The sequence below is a fragment of the Suricata suricatta genome, chromosome 5 (assembly GCF_006229205.1).
Source record: "Suricata suricatta isolate VVHF042 chromosome 5, meerkat_22Aug2017_6uvM2_HiC, whole genome shotgun sequence".
In the NCBI taxonomy this organism is placed as follows: Eukaryota; Metazoa; Chordata; class Mammalia; order Carnivora; family Herpestidae; genus Suricata; species Suricata suricatta.
In genome coordinates, this window is record NC_043704.1 from 20010336 (window position 1) to 20023661 (window position 13326).

Sequence of the window (13326 nt, forward strand, 5' to 3'; positions counted from 1 at the left end):
GGCCATTGTGAACAAAGCTGCTGTAAACACAAGTACTCGAGTCCTTCAGTAGGTATTCTGTTTAGGTAACTGTTCGTTAGGTAAACACCTAGCATTGGAATTATTGGCTTGTGACAAAAATGTGTTTCACGTTTCCAAAGGAATGTGCTATCCATTTGGTCCGTGCCACCGCCAACACTTGGTGGTGTGAGACTTATAATTTTTAACACTTAAACCGAGTATTTAGTGGTACTGCATTGACTATGTTTCATGGTGACCAATAGTGAACAGCTTTCCATATGCTTTACTAGAGGTCTGTATATCCTCTTTTTGTGAAGTATTTGTTTAAACCTGTTGGCCATGTATTTTTGAATTCTTATCAAGAGTTCTATAGATTTTTGAAATAAGAACTTGGTAAGATTATGTTTTGTGATTATTTTCCCCAGTCTGTGTTTTGCCTTTTATCTATAAAAAACTGAGGTTTAAAAAACAAATGTTGATGAAGTTGATTTTACTGACTTTTTTTTAAGTTATTTATTTTGAGAGAAGCAGAGAGGCAGAGAGAGAAAGGGAGGGAGAGAGAGAATCCCAAGTAGGCTCTGCAGTGTTGGCATAGAGCCCGATATAGGGCTCGAACTCAGAAACTGTGAGACCATGACCTGAGCCGAAGTGGGATACTTAAACTACTGAGCCACCCAGGTGCCCTGATTTTACTGACTTTTTAATGCTTTTGCTTTTTCTATCTTATTTAAGAAATCTTTACCCCAAGGTCATGAAAATTTTGTTTATAAGTTGTAGAGATTTGGTCTTTATATTTAGGTTGACGATCTGTTTCTTTATCGATCTGGTTTTTATGTGTGACGTAAGGTAGGGAGTGACAGTCATTGTTTTCCCTAAATATATCTAGCTGTTCTAACATTTGTTGAAAAGACCATCCTTTCCTTATTGAATTACCTTGGCACCTTTGTCAAAAAATCAATGAACCACGTGAGTCTATTTTGGACTCTGTTCTGTTTTGCAATTATTTCACTGGTCGTGTCTATTCTCATTTCAACACCACATCTTAATTACTGTAGCTTTTTTTTGTAACTTAAAAAAGTTTTTTTTTTAAGAGAAAGAGAGTGTTAGCTGGGGAGAGTCAGGGAGAGAGAGACAGACACAGAAAAAGAGAGAGAGAGAGAGAGAGAATCTTAAGCAGGCCCCATGCTCAGTGAAGAGCCTGACCCCAGGATCATGACTTGAGTAGAAATCAAGTGTCAGATGCTCAACTGACTGAGCCACCCAGGCACCCTGTAGCATGGTGTTAAATAGCAAATCTTTACATAATGTGAATGCTCTATTATTTTCTCAAAATTGTTTTGGCTATTCTAGGTCCTTTGCATTTACAAATAAATTTCATAATCAGCTTGTTTACAATAAAAACTTCCAGAATTTTGAGTTGAATTGCACCATTTATAGATCAATTTGGGGACAATTAACATTTTTGTAAATTAACATTTACAAAATTAAGTCTTCCAATTCAAAATTATACCTCTCCATTCAGATTTTCACTCATTTCTTAGCAATTTCTGTGGTTTTCATTGGACAAGTCTTGCATAAATTTTGTTGTATTTGTCCCTAATTATTTCATTTCAAAATACTATTGTAAATGGTAACTTAAAAATTTTCAATTTCCAATTATTTGTTGGTAGCGTGTAGAAATAAAATTGAGTTTTGTATATTGACCTGGTACTATACTATACCTTACTAACTTCATTTACTATAGTTTTTTTTTTTTTAAGTTCATTTTGAGATAAAGCAAATCTCAAGCAGGCTCCACACTGTTCGTGCAGAACCTGATGAAGGGTTCAATCCCACAAATGGTGAGATCATGACCTGAGCCAAGTTGGATATTAAACCGAGTCACGCAGAAGTCTCTAATTCTAGTTTTTAAAAAAATCTATCCTTCAGGATTTTCAGTGTTTGATGCCTTCCTTCTGCAGTTTTATTTCTTATGCATGCTAACTTTCACTTATTTCACAGGTTGTATCTCTTTGCCTTCTGCAAAGCTTAGAAGGAAGACAAATCATTATGTCTGATGTTAGCTGCAGGTTTTTCAGATACTTTATCAGGTTAAGGAAGTTCCCTTTTTTTTTTTTTAATAGTTTGTCAAATTGGTTTACATACAACACCCAGTGCTCTTCCCCATAAGTGCCCTCCACCATCACCACCACCTCTTTTCCCCCCACCCCCTTCCCCTTCAACCCTCAGTTCATTTTCAGCATTCAATAGTCTCTCAAGTTTTGCATCCCTTTCTCTCCCCAACTCTCTTTCCCTCTTCCCCTCCCCCTGGTCCTCCATTAGGTTTCTCCTGTTCTCCTGTTAGACCTATGAGTGCAAACATATGGTATCTGGCCTTCTCTGCCTGACTTATTTCGCTTAGCATGACACCCTTGAGGTCCATCCACTTTCCTACAAATGGCCAGATTTCATTCTTTGTCATTGCCATGTAATACTCCATTGTGTGTGTGTGTATGTATATATATATCTCATCTTCTCATCAGGTGATGGACATTTAGGCTCTTTCCATGTTTTGGCTATTGTTGACATTGCCGCTATGAACATTGGGGTACATGTGCTCCTATGCATCAGCATTTCTGTATCCCTTGGGTAAATCCCTATCAGGGCTAGGGAGTTCTATGGATAGTTTTTTGAGGAACCTCCACACTGTTTTCCAGAGTGGCTGCACCAGTTTACATTCCTACCAACAGTGTAGGAGGGTGCCCCTCTCTCCACACCCTTGCCAGCATCTATAGTCTCTTGATTTGTTCATTTTAGCCACTCTGACTGGTGTGAGATGGTATCTCAATGTGGTTTTGATTTGTGTTTCCCTGATGATGGGTGATGTTGAGCATCATTTCATGTGCCTGTAGGCCATCTGGATGTCCTCTTTGGAGAAGTGTCTGTTCATGTCTTCTGCCCATTTCTTCACTGGGATATTTGTTTTGTGGGTGTGAAGTTTGGTGAGTTCCTTGTATATTTTAGATACTAGCCCTTTATCTGATATGTCATTTGCAACTATCTTTTCCCATTCTGTTGGTTGCCTATTAGTTTTCTTGATTGTTTCCTTTGCAGTGCAGAAGCAAAACTGAACTCTTCTCTTGGGACTTCATCAGGAAGTTCCCTTCTAATTCTAGTTTGTTCAGTTTTTATCATGAGCGGATGTTAAATTGTACTGTAGGCTTTTCCTACCTCTGAGATGATCAGGTTTGTCCCTCTGTATTATTAAACTCTTCTCATGATTGACTTTTTAAAAAAAAACATTTAAATTGTGGTAAAATATACAATTTACCATCCTACCCACATTTAAGTGCACAGTTCGGTACTGTTAAGTATATTCACTGTTGTGTAACCAATATCCACAAATTTTTCAACTTGCAAAACTAAAACTTTACACCCTTTAAACAATTCCCCATTTCCTCTACCCCTCTTTTCTATCATCTGAGAGTTTATGAGTTTGTTTCTGACACTTTGGAAATAAAAAAGTGGTCCTTCACCAGGTTTTAAAATCAGTCTAAATTAGCATTTTAAATCAGTTTATTAGTAGTAGAAAGCCTTTTAAACACATGGTTGGCTTGCAAATTAAGCTTTAGAGTTGCACACACACACACACACACACATCAGTGTTTTGCGAGAACAAATACACCTAATTCCTGATTATTTTCATTACTTCAAACTAGATAAAATTAGATTGTGTGTTTTTAAAGTATATTTCACTCAAGCTGTAATTTTTAAAGCTTGTCAGGGTTTGGCTTGACCATAAATAACATACAGCACATTTTCCCCAGAACCTTTGATCCCACACACTCTGGTCCTGGCTGAAAGAGCCGGCTGTAACACAGGCAACATACACAGGTAATTTTTTTTAGTTAAAAAAAAATACGGCACACCAAGAATTTATACTTGAACGATCATTGCCTTTTGACAAATATTAAACTCAGTGTCACCATTTCTTCTGTTGCTGTTCTCAATTGGTTTGGCTCTGGGGATGTGATTTCATCTATTTTCTCATAAAAACTAAACTTTAGGGGCATCTGCGTGGCTCCATCGGTTGAGCAGTGACTTAGGCTCAGGTAACGATCTCCTGGTTCCTGAGTTTGAGCCGTGTGTCTGTCTGTGCGCTGACAGCTGATAGCGTGGAGCCTGCTTGGGACTCTATCTGCCCCTCCCCCACTCCTGCTCTTTTTCTCTCTCAAAATAAACAAACTTAAAAAATAACGACCAAACTCTAACATCTAAGTTTAGTTGTGGAGCCAGTTCTTCCCAAATCGACAGTTAGATAAAGAACATGGGGCTCATATGCAAAAAACAGCAGATATAGATGGTCATATTTTCATCCAACCCAATATTCCAGGAATTTGAGAATCTTTTTTTTTTTTATGCAGGGAAAAAAACTTCTGAAAACACAAAAATATACTGTATAATAGTTTTATTTTTCTCATTTTACTGTTTTTACATTTTATGCACAAATATTTTTTATCTGAGTAAAAATAGAAAATAACTGTTTTATGTAAAATTACAAAAAAAATAAAACCCACAAAGAAATACATAATTGTTATTATGACTGTATAAGTGTCTTTATTTAAAGAGTAAAAATGTAGGCATAAATCCTCCTCCCTTTTACAAAAGACTGAGAATATTTTTTATTCTGGCAGCAAGTGAAATATCACTGAAATATCAATATTTTTACACTTTCTAGATGTGAAGACATTAAGTTAGTCACAGGCTGTTTGGTAATTATGAATTTTAAAACATTTTTGTGCTATTTCAAAGACATACTAGTTCTTTTTAAAAGGCGGTAGCATAAAATGATGAATATGGAAAACAGCTGACCTCACCAAAAGCACTGGGAGGCACAGCCCTTGAAAGGAATATCATACTTAGGTGTCCCCATTAACCGGGAGAGAAAAACAAGTAACTGATGGACATGGACGCACACATGTGAACATGCTGAGTCGGTCCGCGTGAGGATCAACCACACAGCAATTCTGTTCCATGTGTTTGATTTTCTGATGGAAACACACATTTCCAAACTTCAGGCTACATATGCATTGAATGCTGGCTCAGGAAGAGCCTCATGGGGAAAACAAGTTTTAAAACAAAAATGGATATTTCCTTATTTTTGTACTTAGAGGGTACAAAAGATGGCCAATGAGTTTACCTTTCTTCCTTCAAGTATACTGTAAATTCCCCTATGGAAAATTTGTTCACAAAAACAGCAAAGAGTGAATAGCGTGAATTCTAGTTTCTTTCACAAATTATCTTTCAATAAAAATAAAGACCACCTGACTTTCTGATGATTTGCAGCCTCAACATGGACAATGGGACAGTTAAATGTAGGCGGAGAAGAAGTCATGGAAGTCTGGTGACCTCACTGATGTTCCCGCAGATGAAGTGAGGACGACAGATGAAGAAGGAAGAAATAGCACCTGATCCTGCAGGAGAATGATCCTTGTTCGAGCTACAATGCGGAATTAAAAACTGCCAAGGGAAGAAAAATGGATAGGATGTATTTTCAAAAAAGGAACCTGAGGACTTAGTAATAGTTTGATTTTAGGATCTAAAAGAACGTGGGTGCTCCTTGCTTTAAAATATATCTATACATAAAATTGCAACATTGAGGAAGTCTGTCATCTTTGCTAAAACTTTAAAATAATGTCTCTGCAAAAGCATTTTAAATCTTAAAGTCAGAAATATTAAGCTCTTGGTAATATACCAGAAGAGTATACGTTTTTATAGTTTTAAAACTATAAACAACATTGTCAACTCTCCAGACCAGAAGACGCGGCAAAAGCTTTTTAGTGATCTGTTGGTTCTCTGAACCTAAGAGTTCTACACATTAGTTCCTACTGCTATTCTCCTCAGATACTCTTGCAGCCACAGTGGCCAAATTAAACTAACAGTTTGTCAGTCTATTCCATATGTGTTTATAAAAAGGTAAAAATAGAAGTTACAAGTTTTATTCTTTTTAGGTATCGTCTACTCGAGGGTCTTAAATGACTTCATAATCTAGGAACCGACACTACTGTAGTCCGACAGCACAGCACTCCATGCCACCACCTGAGGCGACCAGAAAAGATCCTTCCTCTCCTGCTTGTTCCTGAAGTCCTGCAGTTCACCGCAAGCCACGTCTGGTACGCGTGGCAGCGACCGTAAGCAAGGCCTCCTTGACTCCCCGCCATGCCCTTTCCTCTGGGTTAGACAAACGCATCAGCTGAGCCCGTATAAAGCTGTTTAGGGGGATGGATTTAAAGGAAATGATGAGGAAGAAGGTGCATGAAGAAAGATCTGAGAATCAATCCTGCTGTAAGAGGATTAACAGCTCCCTGCCAGTATCTCATATCATGATTTGTGTATTATACCTTAAAACAAAAACAAAAAAAGAAAGGAAACCAAGCAAAAAGCGATTTCTAGTGATTTCTGTTTAGTGTTAGTTTGTGATAACATTTTCATATATATGTGAATCATTTAATTAAAAAAATTTTTAAATGAGGTATCTTTTAAAATACCTTTCCTTTTGAATATCATTATGTATTCATATACATGTATGTAGATATATAGTTAATAAAATGGTCAACTGGACATGTACACAGATATATGTGTACTCACACATACATAATATCCAAAAAGAAACAAATTAAATCAATGGGAAATTTTGTTTTGAGAGAAGACTTGCCTATACTGGAGGTCAGAATTTCCTTTTAAATCTACTGGCAAGTAATCTGCTGTTGTCTTGAAAGGTAAGGGTGACCGCAGACTGATTTAAAGGCTTCATCTGATCAGAAATACAACGACTCTATAGCTACTTCTGCATAATACACCTGCAGGCAGAACAGGGCAAGGAAAACAAAGAAACAAAGAAACAAAGCAAGCCATACCAAACCAAACCAAACCACACTTTTATTTTCTGGCTGAGGTATACCTTTTCAGTATTTAAATCTCTGACAGGAAAAACAGAGATCATTTCAGGATTTTTTTAATAGTTGGTTTATTAGAATTAAATGCCTCTTTTAAAATAATTTAAATTCCTGGCCTGACATTATGAATAATCTATACAGAAAATCCTTAAAATTAGCTTGAGTTAAGCCAGATTTCAACCTGGATCTCCTTCTTCAGCGGTGCTCGTCTGCCAGTCCACTTCTTATTGTCCTCTGCTTGCAAATATATAAATTAATAACTTGATACTCTCAGTTTAGTAACCTATTAATATTATAGTTTTATTTGATATCAATATTTTAGCTCTGCTTGATTAGATGAAACAGGCACACATGCTTTAGCTGTGAAAAATTCCTCTTTCTGGTTCTATGTAAAGAAACATCTAAAGCAGCAGAGAGGGGAAACAGCTATAATTTCAAAAATAGTTAAGCCAGACTGATTCCTGGAGATACTTCATTTATTCTTCATCCTCAGATGCTACTGGCGATTTTTGGTAGGGCTAGACATTAATACTGACCAGTTTAGCTTTCCTGACTGTTAACAAACTATCCCACAATGAACCTGACTTCACGCTGAAGACATTGTGGTGATCCTTAACATACATATTCTAAAATATATGCTTCAAAGTAAAAAGATCCAAATTCACAAGAGTATGAAATATTTATAAAAAAATCATGCATCAGATTGTACAGTCTAGAAATAAAAGAAGATTCAAATTCAGTAATAAAGATAAGAGCAACACTTGCTCTGACATTTAAGAAAAACCTTGGACTCCCAGAAGGCCCTCGGCTCAGTTATCCTTTTCCGTTTGCAGAGAGGCGGTGGCCAGGGCGACCGCTGTGACCGGCTGCGCGATCCCGTGAAGCTGCATCTTCGCCAGTTTCTTCTGTTCACACTCTGTGACCAAACGGTTCAGCTCCGCCGCACTGTACCCAATAAGAGTCTTCAAGTCACAGACAAACTTGTAGACAAACCTCTTGCCTTGAACTTTACAAATCATGTCCCCATCATAATAATACCTTTAAAAAGAAAAAGGCATATTAGGACTGGATAAAAAATACACAATTTGGACTTCTTACGATATTTCACAGATTCTTCCATAAGCAGGAGTCTCGTTTTGTATCTACCCCAATAGCAATTCACACTGAAGCTGTAATCCAAGCAAACTTCAAAACATGACTTACTAAAATTTCAATGCTCAGTGTTTCAAAACTCTATATATCAAATATTCACACCATATTTCAACAATTAGGATAAAATACATATACAATGTTAAACTAAACAAAAAACCTTGGGTGCAGTACTAGACCCTAAGAACAAGGGCCTACAGCCAGAATGTCAAGATTCAAAATCCAGCATCTCGACTTACTACCTTTGTACTTTTGTGACCACAGGAAAGCCACATTTTCTTTAAGTTGTTTTTGTTTGTTTGTTTTTTAAAGTAAGCCCTGCACCCAACGTGGGGCTTGGACTCAGGACCCTGAGATCCAAGAGTCAGATGTTGTACTGATTGAGCCAGCCAGGTGCCCCTCAAAGTTTTTATTCCCCATCTATACAATGAGGTTAAAAACAGTACTTACCCTCACAGAACTGTCGAGAATTAAAAGGGTTATCTTTGCAAAGTGCTTACTTAGCACACAATGACTGGCACATAGCCTTCTATAAAATATAAGCTATGTCAATAATTAAGACCCACATAAGAAAAAGAACATCTTAATATACATATTCTATGGATTGTGGGAATGTCCTCTTCTTTTCTGCATTGTACGAAATCCTTTATGACGTAGTCACAACTTTACTGTCACCATTTTAATATATTAAGGCTCGCCTTTCATAGAAATTCTCCAAATGTAACAGGGAGCCTCAAACGTGTAAGTAAAAGGCTAAAAGAAAGACAGGATACAGAAAACCAGGAAAGAGGACATCATAAAGAAATAAGGTTTCTATACTAGAGAGGCAAATCTGTGGGAAGTCCCTCTAGACGTCTAGCCTACTGCTGCTTTGTATGGAGATGGAAATAGAGCTAGATTTATACTTTGAAAAATAGACTTTATTTACTGTTATGCTGCCAAATTCCAATAATAGGGAAAAAGCTAAGACTTTTCTGGGCAGGTAGACTGGGAAGGCTTTGTTTCCAAGTGGCACTGTCATCTGTACCCATCTGACAATGAGCAGTTATGAAAGGAAGGACTATCTGCCAAAGTCCCAGTGGTGTAAACTACCACATTTAGCAGGATTTTGTTATAAAAGTCTTCAATTTAATCAGGAGTCCACTAATGAAAAGGCTGATGTACATGCAGGAACTTAAGTCACTTCCTTAATTCTGGAAGAGCAAGGGTGTAACAGGCAGTCACGCTGACTCTCAGTAAGAAATGAAGCACACTGGGCATTGTTCTTGTGTTTCCTCCTGTGCCAATCATGTTACTATAGGATTCAGATCTCAGCCCGCAAACCACCAAATGCCTGTCATCCAATTTAAAATGAGATTGGTATTTCAATTTCTCAAGAAAATTTCTACATAGTATGTGAGGCTGTAACAGACACTTGAGAAAAAAGCAAAATAAAGTAAGAAAGTGGTTTTACATTTCAAGGGGGAAAATGGAGTTGGTGTTATCCGTCTCTTGGTAAGAAGTGATGAAGAACACAAACACTAAATTTTCCCTAATAGATCTTTCAATCTAGTGGGTGCATCTACAACCACACCTACTAGCAAGCATCACATCTGTCCCCTCTCTAAAATGAAGGACAAAGGTACACAATACCTGTATTTTCATGGATATGCTTTCTCTTTTTTTGAAGTATTTTTTAACCCTTTAAATTGTGAAATATGTTACATAAACAGAAAGCACACACAAGTGAACAGCTCAGCGACTAATGACAGTGAATGCCCGCTCGCCTGTTAACTACGACGTAGGTCAGAGGACAGAACACTGCCAGCCCCCCCGGATCCCTCCACGGCAGTCCCAATCACCACCCTGCCTTTCCTCCAACAGGTAAACACAATCCAATCTTGTTCCATGATGATAATTCATTGCTTGTATTTACATTCTTGTCACCCAAATGTACATCCCTAAACGCTGCAATTTAGTTTTCCTGTTCCTCCACACGATAAATGTAATCCTACAACACACACTTTCGGGTCTGATCCTTTCACCGAACACTACATTTGTATCGGTGCGTGTAGCTTTGTTCATTTCCTTGGACGCACAGCACACTCTCGTTGACCTAGATTCGTCTCTTCACTCTCCTGCAGACAGATCCTTGGTTTCTGGACAGCGTGAATAGTGCTGCTATGCGCGTGCGTGCGGACGTCTGCGGACGCTTCTGTTTGCTAAGCATGCAGGGGAGAAACCGCTGGGTCCCGGGTTACGTCCCCACCAAAAGCGCAGCCGCTCCCGCGTGCTCCACATCCTCAACACCTGGTTCCAGCGGTCTTCTTCCCTCCAGCCATGCTGAGACTCGTGCTGTGCCGTTTCACCGTGGTTTCCAACTGCGTTTCCCCGATCATGAACGAGGTTGTGTGCCACGGCATATGGCCACTGGCCACTTGTCAAGTCTAAGTTCTGAAGTATCTATTTAAGTCTCCTGCCTATTTTGTCTAGTTTTCCTATTGATTTGCTATATGGAACCGATTTCTAGTAAAGTATGAAGAAGAGCGTAAGTTCCACTTTTTTCCATATGGGCGGGCAACTGCCCGGCTCTGCTGACTGAGAAGCTGGCCCTTCCCCCACTGCCATCTTCAAGGCCAATCCTCTTGCGCACGCGCTCTCAGTGTCTGTTCTCTCCCCCAAGCAAACTGCGCACGTACCGCCGAAGCTCCCCAGCACTTCCCACGCTGCTCTCCTTCCTCAGGTGCCCTGCTTTACGTTCCCATATACACGTGACGATCACCATGTCAAGTTCTACAAAACAGCTCATCCAGATGGCTTCTGCATTGACACTTACCAATCTGGGAAGAACTGACATCTTAATGATTAACTCTAATAATTTATCTGTAATTCTGAAGGGACTCGTATATATATAATCGTTATCAACCATCAAAAATGACAGTTTTAATTCTAATTCTATGGAAAGGATCTTTGGATAGTTGGCAAAGTGTGTGAGACTAAATAAGTGATAAGCACATTGAAAATAAAGTATTTTAGTTACTTAGGAGTGCTAAGGAAATCAGTTATTTTGGGAAAGGAAATAATCATGGTAAACTATGTAACAGTACTCACATGGTCATGATCCTGTTACAGTGAATACTGATCTAGCCACAATTTCCATATAATTCTGTAATTACAAGAGGGGGAGAAAAGTGTGTGTCTGTGTGTGTGTGCGCGTGCGCGCAGTGATGGGAGGTAAATCATAATCTCTCAGTGTGAAATTCACAATGTCCAAGTGAAACATGAAGTCGCAATAAAAGCATATTATTTAGAAATACAGAAGTAGGGGTGCCTGGGTGGCTCAGTTGGTTAAATGTCCAACCTCGGCTCAGGTCATGATCTCACAGTTCGTGGGTTCGAGCCCCGCATCGGGCTCTGTGCAGACAGCTAGCTCAGAGCCTGGAGCCTGCTTCTGATTCTGTGTGTCCCTCTCTCTCTGCCCCTCCCTGCTCATGATCTGTTTCTCTCTGTCTCTCAAAAATAAATAAATGTTAAAAAAAAATTAAAAAAAAAAAAAAAGAAATACAGAAGTAAATTGCAAAGCTATTTCACACTATATTCACTCTTCTGAAAAGACAGTAATTCCATGATATTTCCATATATACTACTTCTCAGTAGGATGCACTTCTTAAATGCAAATACCGAACTTCCCACTCTAGTAAGCATAATTTCTGAGAGTAATTCTGCCAAAAAAAGGTCATACTACTTATGGGACGTTGTAAATAATTTTATTCGATTCCAATTCAGTGTGAAGGTGGGGTATCTGGAGTTAGGCAGGTTGATGGGGAAGAAAAAACAGGAATGGGTCGACATTTTGCACCTAATCGTAGAAAGAGAAAATACCTGCCTCAATTGACCTATGCAAATGACAGTATCTTTATCTGTTAAGTAAATGACAGAAAACTCAGAGGAAAGAATTAGTTTTAAACACAGTAATATATTCTTTTCAACCAGATAAAAACATAGAAGCTTGGGTTCATCTGTTAAGGAAATTATGTTCCTCAAAATATTCACTAAAGATCTTTGTAAATAATCTTTTTTAACATAAGTGTAAAAACTTTAGCTTTTCTGGGTCATTTTTAGAAAGGTTTAATGTTAAGAAAAAATATAATAAATGCCCACCTTAATGCACGACTTAGTTTCTCATAGTTCATCGTCGGCTTATTTTTACGTTGTCCCCACTTTTGTGCAACCAGTTCAGGCTGATTTAGCTTAAACTCGCCTTCATCGCCAACCCAAGAAATGCAGTCTCGAGCATCCTTGTCAGTAAGAAGTTCTAGCAAAAACTGCCACAGCTGGATCTGGCCATTGTTTCCTACATGGACAAGAAGGACAAGTGCTGACCACGGGGCCATGAACTAACAGCAGGCCAAAGACCACACACAGATTCTCCGGGTCATCCCCAGCCACGCCGAAAACACAGTTTTTTTTGTTTTGTTTTGTTTTTAAATAAATGCTGTCTAAATACTGCCAGAGAAATACCATATTCACATTTTCATACAGTAAAATGATATACACATAATTTGACAAATTTTAAGAATACTATTAGATAGTGCAAAAATACCTGTTCTGTTCCCAGGAGAACTTCTGTCTTCTCCTGAAATCCTCGGAGCTCTCTGCACTTTAGCTGCTTTCGCGCTACTATTTATGACTTTAATGGTCGTTGGGGTAGCAGACTGCACTGATGCTGGAATGATCTGCACAGCTGCAGAGAAAACGGGAGGAAATTTTTTTCCCTTTAAAACAAGCAGTGAAAAAATTTACTGAAAGACACAGAATGCAGTTAGTTTTACTAAGGCCCCTCGAATTAGCTCAACAAAAGGCCTCCTTTCAAAACAGCCATAATCCACAACGGTTTTGAACAAAATTACCAAAAAAGTTCAGGGTATAAGGTATGATGTTTGCTCTATGGTTTGCGAGTCTTAACTTGAGGAGTAAAAGTTGGTCTTATTTTGAATTAACTTAGTGGTGTGTATACATTAGGCAAAGAATTATGAAAACATTTGCTTTAAAAATATTTCTTCATTAACAACAGTTTATCAGATGTTGGAGAAAACACGGGCAAACGAGGACTCACACGCACTGCCAGTGAGAGCAGAGCCCGGCCGCCCCTTGAGAAAAGCTCTAGAAGCCCCCCATCAGGCTGACAGCGGAGAGCTCTGGGATCAACCAGAGAGTCCCACACTCATGCTGCAAACACTCGTTCAGTGACAGTCACAAAGTT

At 38.5% G+C, this 13326-nt stretch overlaps 1 protein-coding gene across 2 annotated transcripts in view; it reads right to left on the reverse strand.

The window, feature by feature from the left end:
- Nucleotides 1-6893: 6893 nt before the first annotated feature.
- Nucleotides 6894-13326, reverse strand: part of GABPA (GA binding protein transcription factor subunit alpha) — a 33136-nt gene continuing 26703 nt past the window's right edge. For both annotated transcript variants that reach the window (XM_029939106.1, XM_029939105.1), the window contains exons 8-10: nucleotides 12667-12807; nucleotides 12225-12417; nucleotides 6894-7973 (exon numbers count right to left, since the gene is read on the reverse strand). In XM_029939106.1, coding sequence (XP_029794966.1) covers nucleotides 7745-7973; nucleotides 12225-12417; nucleotides 12667-12807 — 563 coding nt within the window. In that variant the 3' untranslated portion in view covers nucleotides 6894-7744. The remainder of the gene's footprint in view (nucleotides 7974-12224; nucleotides 12418-12666; nucleotides 12808-13326) is intronic.